The sequence below is a fragment of the Notothenia coriiceps genome, unplaced genomic scaffold (genome assembly GCF_000735185.1).
Source record: "Notothenia coriiceps isolate Sejong01 unplaced genomic scaffold, NC01 NC01_scaffold00020197, whole genome shotgun sequence".
Taxonomy (NCBI): domain Eukaryota; kingdom Metazoa; phylum Chordata; class Actinopteri; order Perciformes; family Nototheniidae; genus Notothenia; species Notothenia coriiceps.
The window spans coordinates 79902-107083 of NW_011352898.1; the positions used below are offsets into that span (position 1 = coordinate 79902).

Genomic DNA, 27182 nt, shown 5'->3' on the forward strand with positions numbered 1-27182 from the left:
GTATTAAGGGAAATACCGTTTTGGCAACCATTTTCACACCACTTTAACTCACTTCTTAGCCTTTTTTCAGATGGCCCTGGCTTTGTGAAAATATCCGTGTTTTAGAATGATCAGATGAGATGAAGACGAACAATTTAAATAGACTCCATGTGTGCCCTATTGAATTTCAATGTTTACATTACATAGCATTTAGCTGACGCTTTTATCCAAAGCAACTTACAATAAGGGCAATAAAGATCAAACTAAGGACAACAATCCCCACGGGAATTAATAAAGGTCCACCTTATCTTATCTTAACAAGCTGAACAGATAATCAGTTGTTTGTTGTGAAAAGTGTTGTGGAGCACATTGCAAAAAACACACGTCAACAAACGCTCATCGACGTCTCCAACTTTATGGCCGTTTAAAGATAAAGCTTCATATTTGAAAGGAAAACCTAATTTTTGTATCCATGTATTTTGTCAAAGTAACTAATAGAGACAACTATTTTTGAAATTGAACCAGAGAGCGAGGCAGCTGCTGGCGCTATTTGCAAAGCAATTCAGTTTTATTATTTTGTAGGTTGAATTCCCTAATGTTGTCAGACATTAATAATAGTAACAACAGACAAAAACAAGCACTTTTAGTGGACCGACATTGCGCAGTTAGCTTTTTGGGGTAATATTTCAGCCCATTAATGGCTGCAGAGCTCTCTTGACCAATGTCAAAAAAAATGTTTTCTCCATGACTCACTTAGACACATAAATGAGACATCATCATTGGTCCTGTATTGAGGGAGAGCACTGCCTCGAGCAGGCACTTAACAGGCCGCATTGTAATCCTTATAGGCACTTCAGTTTTATTTATATCTTGGGTTATTTCCATTATGTTGTCCAACACTTATAATAAGGATCTTAGCCTCTGTGGCAAAACAAGCATTTCGAGTAGACGTACATTGACGGTGCTTAATTGCTGCCTGCCATTGTAGCCCTTTAAGATGCTCCAGCTCCATCAGTTAATACTCGACTAATTATAACAATTGGTTTTCCCCATCACTTTAAAAGAATATTAGGGTCTAGGTCAGGGGTCGGCAACCCGCGGCTCTCGAGCCGCATGCGGCTCTTTAAGCCCTCTACTCTGGCTCCCTTGAGCTTAGACAAAAATAAGAAGGAAATAAAATACAATTATTTGTAGGACTATTTATATTTTGTTGCACGGTTGAAAATGTTTCGTATCTTGTATTTTGAGGTGATACTGTGACACGTAAAAAAAAAAACGGTTTTAATTAGGTCAACTCAAATATGCGTCACATCCTGCTACGGTCCCGCACCAGCGCCTTTTCTTGCAGGCGAATACCCTGACCCCCGGCTCGATGAGCGAACTATGGATAAATCAAAGAAAAGAAAAGTACCGGAGGAACATAGGATTTAATTCTGCGTGGACAGAGTTATATGCTTTCACAGCAAACGATGCTGGCTTACCGGTATGTTTGATATGTAGAGAGAAGTTGTCAAAGGTGCTGCAGCCTTTACGTATTGGAGGAAAAACACGGAAGAGGAAGGCAGCTGACGATCTTCAGTCATAATTCAATCAGTAAGCTCTTTTTAGGGTGCAGCTATATTTTATTTATTTCAAAGTGGGCCCATTTTAATTATATTCATTTTCTTCAAATGTGCAGAGGACTCCCCAAGTGCTGTGTTGATTTATTTTAAAGTAGGCCTGTGTATTTTTTTTAATTCTCCTTGTAAGAGTTCTTTGTTTCTTATTAGAGGTTCTTAACAGTTTTCTATAATGTAAAATAATAAATGCAAAAAAACTGTAGTTTTTGTCTATGACGTGACAATATATACAACTTTATAAGCTATCAAGCTATGAAATATGTTTTGCGGCTCCAGACAAAAGAAATTGGTGGAAAAGGGGGCAAAATTGCTCTTTTGGTCAAAAAGGTTGCAGACCCCTGGTCTAGGTTGAAAAAGGCCATCCTGAAGCAGTGCTCCAATAAATCATCATTGGTCCACAATGGAGCGAGAGTGCCGTAACCCATAAGGCTTTAGCGATCTTGCTCAAGTCAGACTGATTTAAAAATGTTTGAAAAGTACTGATGCTATTGCTCAATACTGGACCAATATCAAAAGTCTTCTTTTTCTGATGATGTCCAGTTTTTTGTCAAAAATGACTGAAGTTACCCCATGCACCTCGACCTTACTCTTAAACTCTTCTTCTCTTTCTTGCAGATTTCATGAACGTCTACTTCCAGATCAGGTCCAACCAGCTGGATCGCTCCATCAAAGGCCTTAAGGATCACTTCCGCAAGAACAGCGCCAACTCTGGGATCCTCTACTCGCCCGCCGTCCAAACCAAACGCAAGGACACGCCCACCAAAAAGGCCCCCAAGAGACCAGGTCAGCAGCAGACGACACCCTGCACACTGCACTCCTCTCAACACTCTGATTTACAAGCCTCTCCTTACAAGATTAGTCGAACAAACAAGCATGATTCTGCATAATGTTGATTATTTCATTATAGCCGCACCGTCACTCCATTGTTTGATCAGATCACCATCCAGCCACATTATTCCGTTTCAAGCATCCTCCACCATCTTTTGTAATGATCCTATTCACTAGCACTCCACGCTGTGTTTCCTTTTGATTTTACATTCATCTCCAACTAATCCTTCATCCTTTTCCTCTTTTATAATCCCTATGTTGTGATGACAGTCTACATCCCAGGTAAACAGAAAGCTTTAGTGTGCCTCCTGCTTGCTTCTGTCTATCCAATGTGAAACTTCAAGGCAAATAAAAGGCAGCATGAGTTTGTTTAGCTGTGAGAAGCAGGATGTTAGAAGTGTATTAGTTCTCAGGAGACATGTAGTATGTTGTTGGTTGTCCTCTAGTTTCCCTGTTGTTAATGAACTGCTGGAAACTTCCACAGCGGTATGTGATTGACAAAGTGGAATTTATTAAAAATAATGACTTTCAACCAGCTTTGAAATAGATTTGACTGGCAGCTCTGTGACAGAAACGTGCTCCCTCATGCTAAAAATAAGTAAATGTATCTCCCATGCTGTCGTGACTGTATGTCTATATTATATCACACATACGTGGGGTGTGTTTTTGTATGTGGAAGGGAGAAGAAAAGAGCAAAATATTCAAGAGTTAAGCTTCTACTTTGAAAAAGACAGTCAAACCTATACCAATTACAAAAAATAAATGTAATACATTAATAATAAAGAACATTATTTACAAAGACAAATTACAATTGAAATAACAGACCACCTCAGTGTCACTGATAATATTATGAGTATACAATTGAAGTCCTTTAAGAATCCAAATCAGAACACTATATATATATATATACTATGCTGGCAGGAAATAGGGTTATGTGACAGTTGCTCCACTTTAGAATAGAACAAAACAAATCAATAAAGATATTTTTAAATAATATTTTTTTAAACATGAGCAGTTAAAATATAATATAAAACAAAATAGCATAAAAAAATGTGAAATAAAAAATAGAATACAAATATTTATGTAAACATAAGGAGTTAGGGTAAGTAACAATTCAAAAAGCATAAATATGTACAAATATGTATATTACAATATATACTTTTGGTGGTTTATTACTATTATTAATAAATATATTATTGCTAAATTTAAAAGAATTTGAGTTGCCGATGGTTCGGTAAGAACAATGTTAGTCTTTTGACTCGTAGTGCCTGAAATAAAGTGTCATATACAAGCGTGTTCCCAATAAATGATATATATTTAAAAGAATGAAAACACTGGTATGCTCATAGGCATACACAAAACATCTCATCCGCCTCTGCGAAATTAGAGCTTGCAGAGTTTTCAGTGTGTGTGTGAATGAAGTGTGCAGAGTGTGTGTGCTGTGACAGAACTGGGTGTAGTGTTGATCAGAGATAACAATTATACAGCTGAACCTCAGGCCCAATTCCGTCTGCACTGAAATAATGAAACAGCCTTTTTTATTTATTAAATTCAATTTATTCTTTTGTTGAAAGTTCAGATTTGAATGAGCTCCACCAACAGCTTGGACATGCTATTGTTTGTGCGGTAACATAACAGCGCCATTACAAGAAAAATGATATAGTCAGGAGAAATGTCCTGGTAGTGAAGCGTTTGGACATATTCTAACCCTCTTGAAAGCTTCACTTATCACTATTATTATTATAAATGGATTAGATGACTGTGATGTAAAACATGTCGTTTACAGTGATGATACTCTATTAGCTCCTTTTGGTTCTACAGAACCTTTACTGCATGTTCCTGTTTCACAGCCAACTGTTTTTTATTTAAAAAAAGCTCTGATACAGCTAGTACCTACCTGCTGCTACCATCAAACTGCAGACAGACACAGTTCACTTTTAACTTGCTGAGTAAAGTAAAGCATGTAGCTGATATGGAGACAGATTTTTTCTTAGGAGTAGATGGAGATTTGATTTCAATGGCATCGCAGCCAATAATTCTTTATCTGGTCACATAGTCAAATGTTAAAGCTATCATCCAGCTGCAGGTTGTATGTTTATGAGAATGGGAATGGTGTCCTAGTTGTATTCTATTCAACTGGATCGATAAAAGCATCCCTCGAACATAACCAACATATATATATAGAACAAATTGTCAGACTGCGTTCGGTCTTCATATATAACAATAAAACAAGATTTTAGCGTTTGTTAAACCCTGGGCAATCATTTTAATTTTTTCATGTCGGCATCTGTCAGATCACATAAATACCTTTTTTAAAGATCCAAACCACTGGATCCATCTTTTTAAAATAACATCTAAGGTTTGCAAAGGAAAAACATGACTAGATGACAGTATAGTGTGCTGAAATGACACGTTGTGGAGACCAAACCGGAGCTAAAATTGGTTAGTATTGGACTTTCATTAATTTGTTGGAGACTCCAATTACATGATAACATTGCTGTGTGTTTGCTGCATGTATACAGTGGGGCAAAAAAGTATTTAGTCAGCCAACAATTGTGCAAGTTCTCCCACTTAAAAAGATGAGAGAGGCCTGTAATTTAAGTATTTAAATAAGTATTTGGTCAATAACAAAAGTTCATCTCAATACTTTGTTATATACCCTTTGTTGGCAATGACAGAGGTCAAACGTTTTCTGTAAGTGACACAACAATGGTGGTTGACTAAATACTCTTTTGCCCCACTGTATATACCAATTCTGACACTTCTACATCCAACTCACAGATGTAACCTTGCTTTGAGAAAAAAGATTATTAATTTAACCCTTTTAGAAGGGAAGATATGGTCATTCGTTCTGGGAATGTCATTTTCGAGCCTGAGACCTGAAAAACAGGCTCGGGGCTTAACTTGTTCTGCTAAACATGTATTGAGGTACTTAAAGGGCACAATTAATCAGGAGCTATGTTTTAAACAACAAGATGAAAAACTGAAACTTGTTGCATGATGCGGATTGGGCAACAGACCAAAATGACAGATGGAGTATAACAGGGTACTGTTTTAGTCTAACTAGCAATGGGCCTGTTATTTCTTGGAGATCAAAGAAACAGCAAACAGTAGCTTTGCCGACATGTGAGGCAGAGCACATGGCACTGGCTGCCACAGCACAAGAGAGTTTGTATCTTGTGCAGCTAATAAAGAGCATGGACAGTGAGGGTCAATATACTCCTGTGAACATCTTTGAAGATAACCAGGGTGCAATTGCTCTATCCAAGAACATAGTATGTCGTCAACGATGTAAACATGTGGATATCAAGTATCATTTTGTGATAACATGATAACCATTGACTATTGCCCTACAGGTTGCTGATATTTTCACTAAGCCTGCAACAAAGGTCAAAAGGGAGACATTTGTAAAGTATTTGTTTGGAATGTAAATAGCCCCAGAAGTTTCAAACACTGTTATTGTGCAAGTGTACAAGGTGTTTACATTTTAACTTATGTTGAGAATTTGTTTGTGCAGTATAAGAGTAAGTGGGGGTGTTGAATTATGAATTGTAAGATATGAATTTGTTTATTTAATACTCTTATAATCACTTCCTGTATTCCCGTGATAAAAGGGACATGCGCAATAAAACATGTCACTTCCGGTTGAAGCAAAGCCGACGGTGTATGTGTATTTACTCCTCTGTCACGTTAAACTATGTTCACGGTATTCCTGCCTTAAGATCATGGCATCGTCAACAATAACAATGTCAACTTTATTCATCATTTCCATGCAATATTCTGTATATTTCATTTCTCTTTTTACTTTGTATTATAATTTTTCACAGTGCAAACCAAACATATGTACAAACAAAAAGTATTTATAACCAACATAAGTACACATAATGAAGAAGAATGAAGATAAATAATGACAATAAAGAAAAGAATATATACAATAAGTAAAGAAAGGAGTAGGAAAAGGAAAGACAAAAGGAGGATGTTAGATAGGGTATTGTGATGTATCAGCTCAAGTTGTTCTGATGTAGTGGGGAGGACCCAGCTCTGGATGTAGTGGGGAGGACCCAGCTCTGTAGTGGGGAGGACCCAGCTCTGGGTGTAGTGGGGAGGACCCAGCTCTGGGTGTAGTGGGGAGGACCCAGCTCTGGATGTAGTGGGGAGGACCCAGCTCTGGATGTAGTGGGGAGGACCCAGCTCTGGGTCTAGTGCAGGAGAGGACAGCAGCTGTGATTGAAGTGGTTTAGATTGTCATTGTTTATTTAGGGTGCGTTCACACCAGCCTTGTATAGTCCGGTTGAATCAAACCCTGGTGCGTTTAGCCGCTTGGTGCGGTTCATTTGGGTCGGTTTGAACACAGTCCGAGACCTCTTAAGTGAACTAAACAACCGGACTCTGGTCCACTAAAATAGGTGGTCTCGGAGCGCTTGCTAGTGAACTCTGGAGCGGTTCATTGCTGGTGTGAACGCAGTCCGCACCAAAACATAGGAAGCGCAGTATTTACGCGTCACAAGAACGAGATGTCTTCAAAAGTCTTTAGCGAAAGAGTCTTTCAAGACATCCGCGGTTGTTTGGTTAAAGAGTGAAGCAGAATTAAGTGTTGAACAGTGTCGTGTAAAGTAAAAATGCTCCGTCATCTACATAAAATTAAGAACACCTGTCGTCGGTGAAACCCCCCTCCTGACTGCAGAACGTCTCTCATTATATGTGTTATAATGTTTTTTAATGGACGTTGTCTGATTATATAATCATATGCGCAGGCCGCTAGTGTCTGTTGATCTCCAGATTAACAGCAGCATGAGAATAACCTGCCGAAAGTGCCGATGCTCCATGGCGGAGGCTCCGGTAGAAATAGAGTGGCGAAGTCACGCCCATCTACTTCCGGTCCATGGGACCTTATTTCGGAAAAATTATGTATTGAAGTCAATGGAAAGAGAAAACTTATCTTTCGATCCCGTTTAAATTGTGCCACAAATTACACATATGATGTTCGTCAATCTTAAAAAATTATTTCCATGTCAAAAAAGTCACAGTTTGTCGTAAAACTGTTGAAATATAAGACTATGAAAAATACGCAACTAGAAAGACTACAAATCCCAGTAAGTGATGTCACAATTTTTTCCCCCCCGCTAAATATAAGAGATAGCTAAGATAAGATAACTTCAACAAGATGCCTGTGTGCTTAGTACCAGGTTGTTATCATACCAGCAATGGGTCTTGCTCGTTCTATTTCGTATATGGCTTCGCCCTCTAAGGCTATCGCTATTGGGTAATCCCCCTGCGCCCCCGCGCAGCACTGAAACACTTGTAGTCCACGCCCACCCGCAAGGTGGGCCCCACCCTCGGGCCTCCTTCCGGTATAAATAGGAAGGTGGCCCGGCAATCTGCTCCCTCTTTTCTTCAGCAACCGTCAGCAGTACTGAAGCACAGGAAAGGAATTAGAGTCATGAGCAACAATTGTGTCCGTGATTGTCCCTCATGTAAAACGCGGTACATCATGAGCTATGATCTACACGCGATATGCAAATCCTGTCTGGGGCCAGAGCACGCGTACGCGGCTCTCAACCAGCAGGTCGCGTGTTCGCATTGTGCCCGTCTCCCATCAGCCGACAGGCAGCGAAGAGCGGATGCTCTAGCTGCCGCGGCTGAGGAGGACGACTGGCCCGTCCAGGAGCACAGGGACGACAACCTGTTTCTGGAGCCGAGTGGTGGGCAGGAGTCGGACGACTCCTACTCCGTTTCCCTCCATGGCTCGCCATGCGGCTCTCCCCTCCCCCCTCTCCCCCGGGGGGAGACGGGGTCGGAGCGAGGTACGGGTATGGCGGCCGAGCACGCGGTCCCCTTCTCCGTTGCCACGGCACTGCCGGCGTTGGGGGGCATCATGCTGGAGCTGCCGGAGATCATCGGCAAGGCGGCAGCCTGCAAGGGTCTCCTCGTTCCCCTAGGACGGGAAAAGGTAGCTCTGGATGACATGGCCGGAGTTTTTTCCCGCGTTCAGACGGGCAGGAGTGACCCGATCTGGCCGCGCTTACCAGCCATTAGGAGGTACCAGGAGGGGGCTGCGGCGAACCTGAGGACCCTGAGGGCTCCGGTGGCCACCTTTGTTCCCTTCACTAAGGTGGAGGGATTCACTGACGAGGGTTTCGCAACCACCCCCGCTCTGGAGCAGAGCTTGACGGCGTTCTTTGGGGTTAAGCAGGCCAACGTGGTCGCCGGACGGCGCCCTGTGTTGGCCTCCCCCAAGGACCAGTATGTCGCCCGCCAGGCTGACCGGGCGCACCAGTGTGCAGTTCAGGCGTCTGCGGCGGCGAATAACATCGCGTTGCTGGCAAACTCGGTGGTTACGCTGGTGGAGCGGTCCACCACCGTGGCTCCAGAGGAGGCGGGAAGGAGATCGGCAAGGACAGCTGCAGCGCCACCTCTGGCTGCAACAGCGGCTGTGCTCCCTAGTAAGGCATGCTTCACCCAACCGCATGATGGTAGCGTATGTGATGCAACGCATGAATCACCGGCGCGAACCTCAGCAGCACGCTCACGCTGCACAGCGACGTCGGAGTTAACCAAAGCAAGAGGCATCAGGACTCCTGCCAGCGTTGACGGTTATTAATGCAAGTGAATTCGAAATGTGAGATTACCGAAGGAGCAATCAGTTGCCTTTATCCAGCCTGACGGCGAACCGGCCAGCAGGCTCACGCAGCGCTCGGAAGCAACAGCAGACTTGCAAGCAGGTTGTTACATCACGGATCTAGAGACCTATTAATGCTGCACTATCGACGCATGCGGTTGTGGCAGAGAAGGAGTGAATAACACAGTCATTTAGAAATACTTGTACGTTATTTATGATCAAAGTTAGTTAGTTTTTAAAAAGATGTTTATGAATCGGATGCATTTAAAAAAGTATCAGGGCCAAGCCTGTGTACCCGAGCCTCCGTCCCCCCAACACGATGGTTCAAGAAAAGAAAAAAGAAAAATACTGGACTAACCCGTTTCGATACTGAGTCTAGATCTACCACCGAGTATGTTAGTGAGCCTTCCGAGGACAGTTTTAGACCGGATCCTTTTTCATAGTTTCATACAAGACGGTCATTTGGGGGGGAGTGTGAAGAGAAAGCCGATAAGAATGCTTAAGTGTCCAAACTCCATTTGTTGATCATTACAGTATTCTAAGAGATAGAGATGCGCGTTGTGCACATAGGCGGCCGCGAGAGGGGTGACCACGAGGGCCATAGTTTCCACATTCATCTCTTTGTGATGACAACCAGCCTCACTATGGTGCATCTATCGGTTAATGAGACGCAAGCATGGAGGTTCCGGTTTTTCTCCATGAGAGAATGCCTGTTGCACACTTTGATCTATATCTATACAGGAAGCTAAAATGACGTATATAGACAATGCCCACAGAGTCTACAGAGAGGCGTATCGGCACGAGGGCAGCACAGTCCCGCAATGCTGTGTGAGGCACGCGCCGACGGTGTGTCGCAAAATAGAGAGACAGAGGTGAGGCGCGGGCGGCCATGATGGATTATAACTTTTCGGTTTATTAAACCACAAGACGCTGCGCGGGCATTCGCTCTGTCCGAGATCTGGCCACCTAACACACCGGTCCACGAAGATAATGAATTTCTCTCCATATCCGCGCGCCGCGAGCTTGTTCTGCCGGCGGCTGGGTTACATAGGGTACACAATCATGTGGATAACAAAGAAGACCTTGGGCACGAGTCAGAAGGGGCGTCGACACGGCCGCATTGACATACCATCAATGAGCGTGTACTGCGGCCTCACAAGAATAGAGAAGTCGGAGTTATGAAACGCAGAGACGTTGTGGAGGGCCCTACATTCCATCACGCGCTAGTTCTCCTCTACTCCACCCGGGTTGCCTCACGCCGGCGCCGGGGAGCGTCGGAGAGCCTGCAGAGAGGGCGCTCCCGCGAAAGGCCGGCCTCTGCACATCATTGTTCTGATCATGAGCCAGGCGCGACACCAATCTCCCGAGACATGACTGAGGCTGACGGCTCTCTAGACACTCGACCAGTGTTCTCGGAGACTGGACCAGCGCCGAAGTCTTGAATGGAACAACGAACTGGAATTCGCGGCAGGAGGCGACAGAGGCGAACACCTACACGCCTCTGTCCGAGAGTCGCCGGCTTGGTCCCCGCCACCCCCGCGGTCCACCACCTATTGCAGCGCGCACTCTGCGAAGCGCGGCGGGCGCATAGACATTCCACAACATGTCATGCGCGCTACCTCGCGGGAGGTGACAGATAGTCGGGGGCTACTTGTTTGATAAGCAAACGGCGTCTCCGAGAGTCAGAGCTAGCGGGAGCAATACATATCCTGTGTGCTAAGAAGAAGGCTGTTGCCACAAGCGGCTTCTCTACCGAGGAGAGGAGGAAGAAAAATCAGGGATAATTACTCCGCGCTATACTTATCTCTTATGCAATACCAATGCAGAGAAAACAGATGAGGCGAGAGAGGAGAAATAAGATCTCAGCTGTACCATCCGCTGCCGAGAGCGCCTTGTTCGTGCCCTACCTATGCAAAGCGAGGAGAGAGAGCAATAATGACCTACAGGAGCGCGCGAGAGTACCCGCAGTTTTCATCATGCAACGGTCAACAAAAGGATTTACCATTTGTCCCTGAGCAAACGCGCTGCTCAGATTTGCATCTTTGTTATCAGAGAGAGAGAGCCTTGGTTCCACCATCTGCCTAATAGAACCTAAGGATGCATACTTTCCACGTAGCCCATTCATTCCCACAAACACAGGAAATTCCTGGCCGGTTTTCCATTCCAGGGATATCGTGCCCAGTACAGACCGTCTGCCGTTCGGTTTATTCCTGCTGCTTCTCGGCAGCCTTTTCGAGAAAGTGCAGTACAGATGATCTGGCATTCGCAGCCGCTACAGGCGGAACAGAAGGCGAGTCAGGGATGGCAGAGTAGCGGATTCTGTTATAACATTGGACGTTCAGCCTGCCGCATGGATGGCTGCTCCAGGGAGGGAGTGGCTTTACAGACGGTACAACCGCTCAAGAGGCGCGACGCGACTCGCCTCATAAACCTCGGGTTTTCAATGATAACTGTTTCAAAGCCGCAGACAAGAGAGAGGAGAAGCGCCCACTCCTGCGCTCTCTTATCCCCCAGAGTATTGTTTACGCTGGGTGTGGAATTGAACTCAGCCCGCATGAGAGCGCTGACTCTTCCCGAGCGCAGAGAGTGGACGACGCTGACAGCTCTCCTTCGACGGCGTCCCACACGCCGGCCAGCGTGGTGACAGGCCCTCTCCGTGATGCGATGGCTGCCATGGCATAGCTAGGACAGACGCGNGCTCTTTGGTCTTGGCCATAGTGGAGTTTGGATTGTGACTGTTTGAGGTTGTGGACAGGTGTCTTTTATACTGACAACGAGTTCAAACAGGTGCCATTAATACAGTTAACAAGTGGAGGACAGAGGAGGCTCTTAAAGAAGAAGTTACAGGTCTGTGAGAGCCAGAAATCTTGTTTGTTTGTAGGTGACCAAATACTTATTTTCCACCATAATTTGCAAATAAATTCTTTAAAAATCAGACAATGGGATTTGCTGGATTGTTTTTTCTCATTTTGTCTCTCATAGTTGAGGTATACCTAGGATGAAAATTAGAGGCCTCTCATCTTTTTAAGTGGGAGAACTTGCACAATTGGTGGCTGACTAAATATTTATTTTCCCCACTGTATGTGGACAACAGTTTGCTTAAACGCTAGCCATTACATCAGCGGAAATAAGCCAGTTTTCAGCTTTTTGCAAATTTCTTCTTCCCACAAAGCCAATCTTTTCAAATAAATGAATGCAGCTTTCAGTGTGCAACACGCTAACAATCTCACTAACCAAACTAATATATTGTTGTTTAATCCTGAGAATATTAATGTTCTGTAGATTGTGCCTGTCTAAACTAGAATGTGATGGTAATATTAATCCTGTATATGATTGTTAATTATATTAATTGTGATGGCTGTGTACTCCTGACCTAACCTGTGTATTCTGCTCTTACATGACCTTGGGCACTGTGTGTGCAGCACATGTGTCCAGCTGTGTTTTCATGACCTATCTGTAGTTGTCTCACCTGGTCATCCTGTTGTGTAGCTGTGGTGCTAGGCTGTGCCCCCCCCCCTCCACATACAAACCTCTGCTGCCTGTCTCGGTGGTGGTTTCTGTGTTTCATCACTCACTTCCTAGCTCTCCGTTTTTCTTCTTCTTCTTCCTTCTTCTGTTTCCTCTTGGCTGTCTGGACCTCGCTGCCCCCCCCCCTCCTCCTCTGGACTCTGTCTCTGTGTTTATGGGACCAGGGACCATTCGCAAGGCTCAGAACCTTCTGAAACAGTACTCACAGCATGGGCTGGATGGGAAAAAGGGGGGCTCTAACCTCACTCCTTTGGAAGGTAACGCACCTCTGTCTTCTCTTCGGTGTCTTCTTTCCCTCTTCACTCACAGTGTACTGGTTATGTTGTGCCTCCATGTTTCTCATTCAGAGCAACAGGCACACATACATCTTCTCAGAACCGTCACAACAGCTTTAAGATCAGGCAGATGTTACATAAAAGCATAAAAATATCTGATAAATCCTCAAAAAAGGAAGCTAAATATGGTTGTATTTGTCTCCTATCAATGTGTGAAGCCAAACATGTAATGTTTTAAAGCATTGAAATCCACCCTAAAACCCTTTTCACTGTTAAAAATGATATGAGCAATAATATATAACTAGCAAAGCTATCATTTCTGAATCTGTTTTGTATTTGACTAATTTCTTTGGATTATTAGCTGAATGTAGACATCACAGCAACATACAGCACAACTGCAACATGTCTTTGATCTTAACAGTAGGTGTGAATTGTTTTTGAACAAATTAAGAATTACCGTAAAATATTGAAATTGCATTAAATGTGCATTAGAAAACATTGAGTTCCTTAATACTTAAAAAAAAAGAAGAAAATCACATAAGTGGCAGATCTTCCAATTTTGTATTTAGAAATGACAAGGTATTGCATTATTGTCAAAACTGGCAGTTATATTTTGCTGATTTTTTATTTATTACAGAAACAAATAATACACATGACCACAGCAATACAACATGACAATATAACCTCACAAAAAGGGGGAAACAATTGGAAAAAAAATGAACTAGCGGACTATATTCATAAAATTAAATATATACTAATTTACTTGAAACCAAGTTTTTTTTTTTCATAGGAGACAATAAAGTATAACATTTTTCAATTGAACTATTCAAGTCATATTAAAGGCAACCTGTGGAGTTTTGAACCACTAGAGGCGCTGTAGAGAGCTCTTGGGCCTTTTGTTTGTGTTGTGTCCTCTGCTACATATACATATCCAACTGGGGTTGGGGAATGGCATTCTGGGAAATGCACAAAACTGGCAAGCCTGGTTTATAGGAAATTGGCCAAATAGTATTATTTTGGTACCCCAAAATAAAAAAATGCTTTATTTCTTATTATGACATTTAACAGTTTCAAAATGAGAAAGGATGAAAAAGAACTCATAGAGCTGCAGGGATCAAAAGCTGTTGTGACATTTCTCTTGAAGCTGGTTGCTCTCATGTAGCTGAAACACACACTGACTTAATGAGACACACACACACACACACACACACACACACACACACACACACACACACACACACACACACACACACACACACACACATCCCAACACTTGACTTCAAAGGGTGTCCCCTGCTTCCCTCCCCCCTGCTGGGTGCTTGGTGGTGGTCGGTACAGATGTTCCAGGTTCAGGTTTGCCCCCCCCCCCTTCACTATGGGCCTAGTCACGACCTCTGAGGTTTGACTCGGTCTGTGTCCCTGCTGCCCCCCCACCCCACCCACCAGGTTACGATCATGACTCTCGGGTCAAACACCTCTCTGACGCCGTGACCGAGAAGCACGGGGCCGCCGCAGGTGAGTGAGGGGAACAGTGGGAAAGAGAAGGAACACATCCAACAAAACAACTGATGTATGGAAGCCCATTTCCGCCAATGTGATGAAAAAGAGAGGATCCTGTATGTCATCATAATGAGAAGACTTTTTCTAATAAGGTTTAGCATCTAAGATGTATTATAAAATACATTATTATTAAATAATAATATTTTTGCAATACTATACTATAATTATTTTGTCAAACCAAGTCATTTTGAGATAAGTCATTATTTTGAGATTTTAAGCCATTATTTACAGATACTATGTCATTAATTTGAGATACTTAGTCATGACTACTACATGTTAAGTCATTATTTTAAATACTAAGTCATTATCTACAGATACTAAGTCATTAATTTCAGATACTTGGTGATTACTACAAAATGTTAATTATTTTTTTGAGATACTTCGTCATTATTTCAAAAATACTCAGTTGTAATTTAAATGTTTATGTCATTAGCATTTAATATTAGGTCAATTATTGTAAGAACATGTGTCATAATTTTGAGAAACTTAGAAAGTCATATTTTCAAGTAACTTAGTAATCAATTTGACAAAGTTCATCATAATAAAATACAGGATCTGTTTTTTTTTCTACAATACTTTTTTTTGTCTTTTACTGGCATAAATAGGCTTCCATAGTTGATATATAAATGTATCACCGACTGCAGCTTTAATAAAACATCTTATTTTCTTTGACCAAACAAGTAGAGTCACAGCCTGCAGGTCAAACACAAACTCAGTAACTGTCTTTTCATGACCATCCAGAACACCACAGACCATGTATTGTAGAAAAATCTTTTGTTTACTGGACCTTTGGTTGTGTACCTCTCAGGAAAAGACGATGTTCTGGACATAGAGATCGACTCCTACATCCACTGCATCAGTGCCTTCGTCAAGCTGGCCCAGAGCGAGTACGCCCTGCTGGCAGAAATCATCCCCGAGCACCACCAGAAGAAGACCTTCGACTCTCTCATTCAGGTCAGAGACACTCGTTCATTTATTCAAATCTAAGGTATAGGTCATATACTAAAACGTTTGAGGCTTATACTCAGGATTTCTAACTGTTAAATAGTCCTTCTAATTATTCCCTCTAAGTGTGACTTATTTAAAGTAGTATTTCAATTATTTAAAATGACTTTCAGGCCTTTTACTCAATTCCTGGATTTCTATGGGATCCTGACCATATCATTTTATCTCCTAGAGTCTAGGACCTAGACTCTTAACAAGTAAACAAAGATAGGTTAATATTGCTGCTTGACGTAATGTAACACTACACCAATAACATAACAATGTAAACCTAAGGCATTTCTAAAAATCTCACTCTGGAAAGGGGGGAAACGTTTAAATTCTCTAATACTACTTTATCTCTGATCAATCCCCTTGACCAAATCACACACATTAAGGCCATTGTGTGATCCTCTTGTCATTAATTATGTCATATCTTTTTACTTCCATTCACTATGCCTGCACTGTAAACAGTTTGCAGCCCCCCTGAGGGTCTCCTTCTCAAACTTTGAAAACCTTTGGCGCAACGGGAAAACAATATGGATCATAATAATAATATTGAAGCATCATAAGATATCAATAAAACAGCAGGTTTTTAGTGAGCTCTAAAGGGGTCACAACCAAGTGTGAGAGCTTATTTTGCTTCCAAAAGCCAGAGCCATTGACATCGTCATCAAAAGCAATGTTTGTGAGTTAACATTTTTAGATAATGGCCAAAAGCCCTGTTTTGTTGGGGGTTAGTATATTGAAAAATACATAAAGAAGGAATGTAAGTATGAAAGGACTGCTTGTCTCTATGTGGAACCCTCTGATTGACTGCTTTAGGAGATGCTTACGACGATGTTAATGAGTATTAACATGTTGTTGAGATGTTAAGTGAATAAACTGGGCTCAGCCACATTAAATTGCCTGATGTTTGATTTGAAACAGAAGCTTTTTATAATAATTAAACTGTGATCTGTACCTGTTTTCACGTTAATATAATTTACGTCTGAAGCTCATCAGTTTTACTATAAACAACCCGCTTCCTTTTTCCTTCTGCTGTCCTCAGGAGGCACTGGACAACCTGATGCTGGAGGGAGACAACATCGTGTCTGCAGCTCGCAGAGCCATCATGCGCCACGACTACTCAGCCGTGCTCACCATCTTCCCCATCCTCAGACACCTGAAGATGAACAAGGCTGAGTTTGACTCCACGCTGCAGGTCTTCATCACTTGAGTCTCATTATTTGCACAGCATGATAAGTAAAGATGCTGGATATGTGGATTTAATTCAAATGAATGTAACTGTGTGTGCAGGGAACAGCAGCAAGTACCAAGAACAAGCTGCCCACTCTCATCACCTCCATGGAAACCATCGGAGCCAAAGCTCTGGAGGAGTTCGCAGACAGCATCAAGGCAAGACGCTCATTTTTTAACATCTGTCACCCAGTACCCAGATCCAGTACTTAAGTAAAAGGAATACTACCACATTGTAGAAATGTTCTATTACGTCAAGCACAAATCTGGCATTCAAAATGTTACTTAGGTACAAATTAATTTGCAATACAATATACTCAAAGTACCAAAAGTCAAAGTCACTCATTATATAGAATGGCCCCTTTAGGAATAGTATATATGTGACCCGCTCTATCGAAATCAGTCGGAAGTCGCAACGGCTCATTTCAAAATAAACGTGGATTTGCGTAAAAAACTATTTTTTCGGGGTTCGGGTGTTTTGTTTGATTTTAAACAAACAAAGTTTTCGCTTTCAGAATATGAACTTTTATTTCCAAAATCACACGATAAATACATTTTTGAAGCTTGTAAAGGGAAGATGACAGCTCTGACTCGCCACTCTGTTGTTCCGCAGCGCTGCTCCCCCTCCCTCCGCTGAAATGATGAATGTAAGACATATAGTATCATAGATAACACGGCAGGGTCCGTTACAGTTTGTTTTCATCTGATTTCAAATAAACAAAGTCTTGGCTTTCAGAATATTAGAACAACAGCCGGTGTTTCTCGTGAGGGTTTTCCCCGGGAAACAAACACAATACACACAAATGCAAAATTACACAAACACACACGTGTATACATACACACACACACGTATACACACACACACACTCGCAAGCTTCCCCCAGACCAGTGATCCAAACGAAAATATGTTTCCTCCGTAGTATTTTGATCATTTGCTCCGCTAATAATCAATCAGATGGATGGATTCCAGAGAAGAGGAAACTTTGAAGGCCTTTTTCTCAAAATGATGACTCGGTGACAGTCATTATATAATGTGACATATTTCGCTTAATATTTGGAGTAGCCTACAAAAACAATCCTGATATCATTAGAAAGCTAGGAATCTCCTCTTTCCAGCAGTGTATACAACTCAAAATGTGTCTTCGGGTCAATGCGACTGATTTCGATAGAGCAGGTCACATATTATACCACTGGTTTCCAATTGAATATCCATTCATGGTAAACCATTTCAATTCTGCATCAGGTAAAGATGGACATGAGTTAAACGTATCTCCACCTTGTACCTTAATCTATAATAGTGCGTCATAATTACATTTGTGTATGTTACATAGTGATGTCACTATTTGAAGGAAGTAAACAAACAAGTCCAATGGAGGCGCTTCAGGCAGGTTGGGGGATTTCCCCCTTTGCAGACCATTTACATGCACAAAAACATAATAACACAAGGGAACACTCCGAAAAGCCTAATATGGCCTCTTTAAGTACATTACTTGAGTTGATGTATTACTTCGTCACTTTTCACCATTCTCTGTCAACAATGACTCATTCAGTAAATGCTCTCTTTTTACCCTCAGAATGATCCGGATAAAGAGTACAACATGCCCAAGGATGGAACCGTGCACGAGCTGACCAGCAATGTAAGCTCACTCTCACTCACTCCTGTTGCGTAACACGGCAGGATTTATTTGCTCTCTCTGCACTTCAAACTCAACACCTTTCCATGAGGCTTGTTTTGTCCGTCTCCGTGGATCCGGGTGGTCTCCATGGAAACGGCAAACAGCCCTCAGTGTAATGAATAAGCGGGGGCCCCTCTCACCCTGCCCTCTGTCCTGCAGGCTATCCTCTTCCTGCAGCAGCTGCTGGACTTCCACGAGACAGCCGGAGCCATGCTGGCCTCACAAGGTACAGACCCCCCACAGCAGCGTTAGCCTTCGTTACCTTGCACCCCCCTGCTACCCTGCTGAGAGGCTGTTTGCTTCAGTGCTAACACCAGTGGTGCATGTCTGTGATTTAAACTAAGCTATTTATTGCGAGACTGAAATAACCTCAACGTAATAGCACTTAGTATCCTGTCAGAGTGTCTGGACAGTACAGGATTCGGCCCTGTTCTTCAACACATTCAGTTGGAATGTATACAATAGGTTCAAAATCCTGTTTCCTTCGATTTATTTAAGTATGTTCCTAAACAAATAAGCGCTTTTTAAAAATCAGCATGACTTTATCGACACTTTATTTCTCTGGTCTCATGATTTTCCCATAATTTCCTAGTAAAGAAGTTAGGATGCAACTATCATTGATTATTTCTTCATCAATTAACCATTCATTGAAAAAATAGTTGTCTAATTAGTCAATAAAATAAAAAAAATAGTTTGTCAGAGTCCACATTGTTTTGTCAAACCAAAATAATATCAATATTCTTTATCAATTAAGCCATTCATGGAAAAAAAGAATTGTCGGATAAATCTATAATATGTCAACATGTTGGATAACATTCATCCCAGTTTGTCAGCTCTGCATTACGCTTCAGATGTCTGGTTTGGTCAGACTATAGGTCACACCGTTTACAAATAATCAGGAGGGCTGAGAAGAAAAGGACTTTAAGTCATGGGTCAGTCACCATGACAACTATAACAGTCTCTCAAGTTCTTCCAGCTCCGAGTCCTTCACTCTGAGGGTTAGATTATAAGAGTGGTTTATTGGAAGGATGAAGGTGAAAGGTTATCAAAGCGGGCGTTCATACGATTTTAGATAATAAAGGTCAAGTTAATTATCGTCATTTTCATAAAAATTATAAGTGAAAGACATTAAAATAGTCCAGCAGCAAAAGTATAAAAAACAAATACACTATAAAATAAAATACTTTGAAAGGCAGGAGTATAATAATAGACAATTGTAAAAATCATATTGGAAACAGATTGTCAAGTAATATAGAACATTGAAAACAAAATAGTTGTTTGGTATATAAAGTGGCTAAAAATAGAGAAAAATATCCATCCTAGTTCTTCAAAGTCCAAGGTATTGTCTTTATAATTGTATTTTGTCCATTCAAAATGTAAAGATATTCACTTAACTATGATTTTAATATAGAGAAAAGCAGGAAATACTCATATTTGGGAGGCTGAAATGAGTTTTTTCAAAATACACGATGACGAGGCTCCATTAGAAATAAACCTATTTTTAGTGAATTACTGTGTTTAGGCAGGTTCAAAAATGTTATTGAAGGTGACTACAGCAAATTCATGATTGTTAGTGCTTTCATGTCAATTCGGCGAACATGATACATTAAAAGATCGTGAGGATGATGATTAGAAATCGTTTGTTTGAGCCGGGCTGCATTTCCTGATGAAAAAACAAACCGATGGTTTTTGTAGTTGTATTACGCTGACGTGGATTAAACAACATTATTTTGTTAAATAAAAACATGGTGATGTTTTGTAAATGATTACATGTCTCTTATTTAGCACAGAATATGATCCTATCCGTGACATATGGATCTTAACAAAGACCCGCTATATCAGATACCTGTAGATCTATCAGCTGTTTATTTCACATGAGTTCCAGTGTGGCATCTTTTTAATCACTGCTCCCCCTGGGGGATCAATGATCCATTGCAGCTGGTTTCATTATAATTACATTTATTTATCATGGGGGCGTATCAAGTCATGCGGGGGGTTTTCCTTTCAGCGAGGGCCCACCCCGTGCAGATCACGGGCCCACATGGGTAGGGGCGTCCAAAATGAAGTGCTACATCTGTAATAGACAATGTTTTTTTTATGAATCACCTAATTGTTGCAGCTCTATTAAACAGGTTGTAATTCATATATTCTGAGATTTATGTCAATGTTGTGTTTACAGCACATTTAGCTTCTCCCAAGCAGCCAAAGAAAAATCTGCTTTAACCTCATTCAAATGTTAGTACAGAGTGGGAACAGGAACACTTGTTACTGTCACTGAGACTGCAGTGTATCTGAGACCCTAGTCCTGATGTGTGAGGGTGAAAGACTGACCCTTGTTATCTCCTCTGTGTTCGCACCATGGCTGTCTGTGTCTGTTACGACCCTCACCCTCACCTCCTTTAAACTCTCCTTCTGCAGCTCCAAAACGTTGCTCTTTTCCCGAAGGGAGCTCGTGATTACACTCACTGCACCAGTCCCAGTGATAATCTCTTTAAAGATGTATTCATTTGTTACAGTTAATCATCTCTAATGTAAAGATAAGAAGTACTTTATTGATTTGTTGTTGTAGGGTTATAATAAGTGTTAGGGCTGCATGATTTAAAAAAAAAATCTATAATTTGACTAGAAATGCATTGAGATACAATTTGAGAGTACAGTTTTTAAACATTAATCACATAACAGTTGAACAATGTAAATGATCCCCGTGTGGGGGCCTATTATGCTTTTTGGGTTTCTGCCTGAAGCGCCTCCATTGGAATCCTTTGTTTACTTCCATCACTATGTAACACGCACTACTTCTATTGGCTAGCGCTCCAACACATTGTATATTATAGGCTAAGGGTTGGAACATTTCAGTCACATCTCTAAGCAGTTGACCAATCGCAACAGAGCCGGCCAGCTAACCAATCAGAGCAGACTGGGCTCTGGTTTCAGACAGAGGGTGAAAAGTATGAGAAAGAGCTTTTTGAACATTAAAGCATGGAGACATGTCCCAGCAGAGACACAGAGTACACATATGAACCTGAAAATGAGCAGAATAGGGCCCCTTTAAGTCTGCACCGTTTGTAGGCCGGGGTTAACTCAGAATTATCTTTATCGCTTATTTTGCCTTTACCAAATACTGCGCTTACTTCGATTTTTGATGTTTAGTTCTGTTAAATTGTGCAGCCCTAACCCCTCTGTGATGCTCTGTGGCTCCCTCCGGTTGTTTTCAGCTTTGCTTTGCCTTCTTTTCGGACCCTCCACCCTCAATGCATGGCTGATGACTTACTCTGCACTAACAAATCTCTTCTAACCTTTTTGCACTTGTGGCTCTTTCTCTTCTCTCTTCTGCCTCGGCCCTAATAGTACTGGGGGACACTTACAATATACCTTTAGACCCCAGAGGTAAGCAAAAGGCCACGTGTAGGCCCCCGGTGAGGAGTTACAGTGTCTTATTTTGATGCTATTTTACCATAATTGCAGATAATTCTTCCATATTAGCCCCTCATCTGATGTGCATGTGCTGAAAGACGTGTAGATGCTACCATGGGAACATGAGTGCTTTGACTGTTGTGAATACTTTTAGTTTGAGTGGAGATTTTCTCCCCAGTCCTGATCTAAATAGAACATGAAATACGTACTAATAGATCCAATTAAGTAGTCAATTGTGGGTCATTAAGTTTATCTGAAGCAGATGCTAACAGCGTCTGTATTTATCTCCAGAGACGAGCTCTTCAGCCAACAGCTACACCTCGGAGTTCAACAAGAGGCTCCTCAGCACTTATATCTGTGAGTACAGAACACCCCCCCCTCTCTGTTGTGAAATCTCCAGCTTTAGTTTTGGAAAGTGATGCGAGTCTTCCTCCTCAGGTAAGGTACTGGGGAACCTGCAGCTGAACCTGCTCAGTAAATCCAAAGTGTACGAGGACTCGGCTCTGAGCGCCATCTTCCTGCACAACAACTACAACTACACCCTCAAGTCTCTGGAGAAGTATGCTTTCGTCTTTTTATTTTATATATATATATATATATCTGTGTAGATCAGGGGTGCCCATACTTTTCAGCTTGGGAGCTACTTTTAAAATGACCATGTCAAAATGATCTACCTACATTAAAAATGCTAAACATATATTTATGTATCTATATACTGAGTATACCTGAAGTTGGTGTACCTTACATAACTGCATGAACCCGTATGGTACAATACAACTCAGTACATTTTTGGTCATTACGTCAATTTCATACCCTTTCTTTAGTAGAATTGTATAAATTGGAAGGCTAACTAGGTGATTTGCAGCTGGCGCGGTTGACCGCACATGCGTGGTGAACTGCGTGTTAGAAAAGATGAGATCTCAGACTGGCTTACCTGTACGTCAATCAAGTGGCAAATGCCATAGTATAGCCATGCATCTACCCACGCTACCTTTGCGACCAACGTTTTGTGCACCCCTGGTGTAGATGAACTGCAATCGCCATTCTGATGAACTGGTTCCATTATAAAGACATCAAATACAAAATGGAGACGGAGATATTAATAATTCAGTGTACAGTAACGTCAATTCTTCAGGACTATCTTGAATGTGCTACATCACTGTTTAGCAAATAAACCTTAAACATTTATTCAAATTTAAATATTTCTGCCAATCATTTTCAAATGCATGACGGTAGAGGGGAAAGAAAAAACAACCACATTAACAAACTGAAATTAAATTAGCGACCATCTTAATATAGGTTAATAATGGAGTACATTTTAAGCAAAAACACCAGCTTTGACAACATTGTTGTCCTGTTGTCAAAGACATGATGACCAGTTTAATCTGTTTTGGAACTTTTGATAAATAAAACAGTTAATACAAGAAACAGGTTTGCTAGTTGCAGACCTAGAGGAAAATCTGAAACTTGCTGATTGTAATCATATCATATCAGATGTTACTCATTTACCTTGTGCGCTAATTCAATATGCACATCTTGAATATTTATGTTAATTTTGGCATTCATGAGAATGTAGCGAAATAGATCATGAGCGCATTTAGAAACCAGCTGCACAACAACTATTCCTCATTAAGATGTTCGAACACTGAGGTAAAGGATAAAGGAGGGGTGTTACACATACAGTGAGTGTTGATGAAGTCTAATGACAGACGAGTAGAAGATACCATCTTTAGAAATATCATTAATGCAAATGAATTGGTACTTTAAAAGAGTGATAAATGGCAGCGTGGCCTTCATTGTCTTCCATTCATCTCTGTATGTAATGAGGATCTATGAGCAGACTTCCTAAATAGGCTTGTGTAATCACAGTGAACATCTGCATTCATGTAGTCAGAGTTATTTAACTGCAGACCCTTCGGGCTCACACTGATGAATTAAGAGCAAGTTTCAAGAGTTTCATCATTGATTCCCATACGCTGCAGAGATAAATGTAAAGCAACGGCTGCATGAAGCTCAAAGAAATGACAACTATTCTTTAAAAAGGCAGCAGCATGGTTTGCTAACCTTCTAAGCCGTGCAGTAAGTGGTGATGGATTCTATGTGGTCTAAAACATCCTGTTCAAACCACAGGAAGGATAATCAGAGTGAGAGATCTGTTTTCTGTATGTAAACGTTGAACGTGTCGTGTGTGATCCCTTCAGGTCAGAGTTGATCCAGCTGGTGACGGTGACTCAGAAGAAAGCTGAGGGTTCGTACAGAGAGCTGATCGAGCAGCAGATCCAGATGTACCAGCGCAGGTAAACATCTGGAATACAGAGGGGCAGCACCACATTGTATTTTTTTTTAACTGCAAACATTTTTTTTAAGTTTTCAAATTAAGCTTCAATGGTCAGTCGTTATATTTTATAACGCCACCACCCTAAACAATATATAAAATAAAACTCTTAATTTTGCAAGCAAGAGAAAACACCAGCGTAAATGAATTGAAGCAGCATTTTTGTTAAGATAAAAATGTATTGTGAATGTTAGAAATGACCACATTTATGATTTGTATTACAGTTTTAATGTACAGTATTATGATGTATTGGAAATGTTTGCATCACACAAACAAGTTTAAAAAATCCTACGCACTTGCCTCTATTTCTACGAATGGCTTATAATAATAGAATCATAGTCTATTAGTGCCAAAACTTTATCTGCAAAAAAAAGGACACATTTGTAGTATTTGAAAGTCAATATTAAGGTTAAAAACATTAGGTACAGCCCTAAATAGAGTTATAATTTCTTATATCTTTAACCCACTCATTCTGACTGCTGTATGTGACCCTGTCTCAGCTGGCTGAAAGTCACGGAGCACCTGACGGACAGGAACATGCCCGTCTTCCAGCCCGGCACCAAGGTCAGAACTTTATCATCTCTTATTCTCTGACCAGCTTTGGAACAGGGGTGTCGACTTTAACATGCCTCTATGATTTGTACCCAGTTGAACAGAGTGTGCCTCCTACAGGTCCATCACCACAGCACTCAGTACCAACATGTGCTCACTGTATAAACACATATATATATATATACACATTAGGTTAGCACAATTTTTTTTAAATGTGGATGTGTGAGGTACTTACCTAGAGAAGACGGCATGTACTGCTGTGTACAGTCTTAGCTGCAACAATTATTATATCTACTTCTATCTATATTTTGAATATTTTCACCACTTTACCTATGTTTCTAGTGAGGAGCTAAACCCGTTATCTGTGTGATCAGTACAGCTACCAGACTGCATTGAAAAAGACAATAATGTTACATTAGAACACGCTGAGGTTTCGCTGCCTCTTTCCTTTTTTCAGATTTACCAGCTCAAACAATTACACAAACAGACCAGCAAATCCCATCTTCTGTTGGGTTAGATTACAGTTTTTTCAATAGAGTAAGTTTTTTTTTAGTAAGTGCAAATACACTTACACTGATTGTTTTTGTTGGGTTGATATAAATATGTTTTGCTGCTGCTCCAGCCCAAAGCAGTACATCGCTTGGTTTCCATGGTATCTCCAAACTTGGGACCTGCTGACTGCAATCTCCAGTCTATAAATAATCAAATTCTAGCCCAATATCATAAATTACAAAAAGGCCTAAAGGGGCTTTACAAATTGTACTGTATGTGACCCCCCCTGTCCTTAGAATTTTGCAGCAAATAAAGAAAGACTCCTCCCAAAGTAGCCCATTAAAAAAGGTGGAGAAATCCAAGGAACCTCAGTGAAAGCAATTGATACGACACCTTTTCCAAAGACTTGGAGAGATGTGCAAGTATTCCATAAAACCCCACTTCAAACCATCCTTTTAATGTCCTAAAAATATCTACACTCTGTCTATACAAAGTGTTCTCTATGAGACATTTGCAGTGTCTTGGCAGAATGTTGTAACTGATTGACTGATTGACTGTTGTTTTCTTCCTCCAGCTGAAGGACAAGGAGCGGCAGGTGATAAAGGACAAATTCAAGGTGAGGTCAGCACGACGCTGGCACCACGTCGTCAAATATCTTCATTCCACAGTGTCTTTGGTAGCATGGATGTGCGAAGTCTCGGGAAATAAGTAAAACTTTTACACTAGACCTTCGATTTAATGGTTGTATGTATTCCAAGTATAGAACATTTTTTTGTAGGTAGTCTGTGTCCGTCCCACTTCACGGCCCACTCCCAATACTTCACAGACCTCCCCAATTTTCACGTCGAGTCCCGCCTGCACGCTTGTCGGAGGGGCTAGTCAAGGAGTTGAAGGAGGCCTGCCATGAACACTAATGAAAGACCCCAAGAATCACTTCCTCTACAACCGCGTGGTCTCTCCTCTTTCCCAAGTCTCACTGTCCCACACTCAACCGACCATCTTACCCTCCAGTGTATTCTCACTAAAAGATGTAGGTAGTTCAGGACTAAAACAATTCAAGGTAGAGAAGTATTGCACACTTACTTTACAGTAATTGTTCACTTTATTACGCTTTTGTACATTGTCCTAATGTATTAGTCCTATGTTTCTTTCCACGGACATAAGGGAATATTTGTATTGTGATTGTTTATTTCCTTACAAACACAAACCATCTAACGAAACCGGGGTTTTTTGTACGCAACCTTTTCCCTGACAAATAAAAGGGAAAGTTTACTACGGTGTAAACACTCCTTTACGGTAAAAGTTTAACGGTTTATACAGAAAAGTAGTCTGAAGAGTTAGTAGGTTGGGGGTTCGTTGTGGTTTTGTTTCTCAGTCGTCGGTTTGTTTTCGACGACTTTACGAGTGTACCCGGCGGGGTCCTGTGGTATGAGGGCGAGACGACGGGTAGTGTGTACGTACAAGGAGTGTTTACACCGGTGAGTAAATTTATTTGTGCCGGAAAGGTTGTATATTCGTACATAACGGTTCTTCGAGACAATGTTGTTTCTTTATTAGATGGTTTTGCGCTCGCTAAAGGAATTGAACACACCGATACAAACATTCCCATAAAAAAATTTATTTGGTCTAAATGACAATGAATTTTTTTTTTTTTTTTCTTTTACCCTAATGACCTAGGGTACCATCGTTAGGATGTTCAGAAAGCGTGTATGTTAGCACCCAATCCAGACTGAGAACCTTCGGAGGGAAAAATTTAACAACACCTCTGAAATGTGGAGTTGCATTGGACATTTACTTGTAGATTCCATTATAGTAGGGGGAGTCCTTATACTTTAATCAACTTTGATTTGGGGACTGTAATCCTGAGCCAGGGGGGGGGGGGTGGGACACGGTCCTTCGGGACATTCCCAGCTTGTTGGGAAGGAGGACCCGGGACCGCCTACTTCAGGAGGGGAGACGAGAAACATGAAACCCTACCGGGCGGAAGACCTAGTATGTGTCGAGAAGGTCGGGCAGTACACTTCGGGACTCTCCCCCCCCTCCCCCCTTCTCCCCCTCCCCCCTGCTCTCTCGCCAGGTCCAGAC

The 27182-nt window shown here is 41.5% G+C and overlaps 1 protein-coding gene across 1 annotated transcript in view; it reads left to right on the forward strand.

The window, feature by feature from the left end:
- Positions 1–25809, forward strand: part of exoc7 (exocyst complex component 7) — a 32354-nt gene extending 6545 nt beyond the window's left edge. The window contains exons 6-19 of the mRNA XM_010779450.1: positions 2214–2381; positions 2697–2708; positions 14295–14363; positions 15217–15362; positions 16441–16593; positions 16689–16787; positions 18203–18265; positions 18464–18530; positions 21653–21691; positions 22010–22075; positions 22157–22277; positions 23920–24015; positions 24554–24617; positions 25672–25809. Coding sequence (XP_010777752.1) covers positions 2214–2381; positions 2697–2708; positions 14295–14363; positions 15217–15362; positions 16441–16593; positions 16689–16787; positions 18203–18265; positions 18464–18530; positions 21653–21691; positions 22010–22075; positions 22157–22277; positions 23920–24015; positions 24554–24617; positions 25672–25809 — 1301 coding nt within the window. The remainder of the gene's footprint in view (positions 1–2213; positions 2382–2696; positions 2709–14294; positions 14364–15216; positions 15363–16440; positions 16594–16688; positions 16788–18202; positions 18266–18463; positions 18531–21652; positions 21692–22009; positions 22076–22156; positions 22278–23919; positions 24016–24553; positions 24618–25671) is intronic.
- Positions 25810–27182: the final 1373 nt, after the last annotated feature.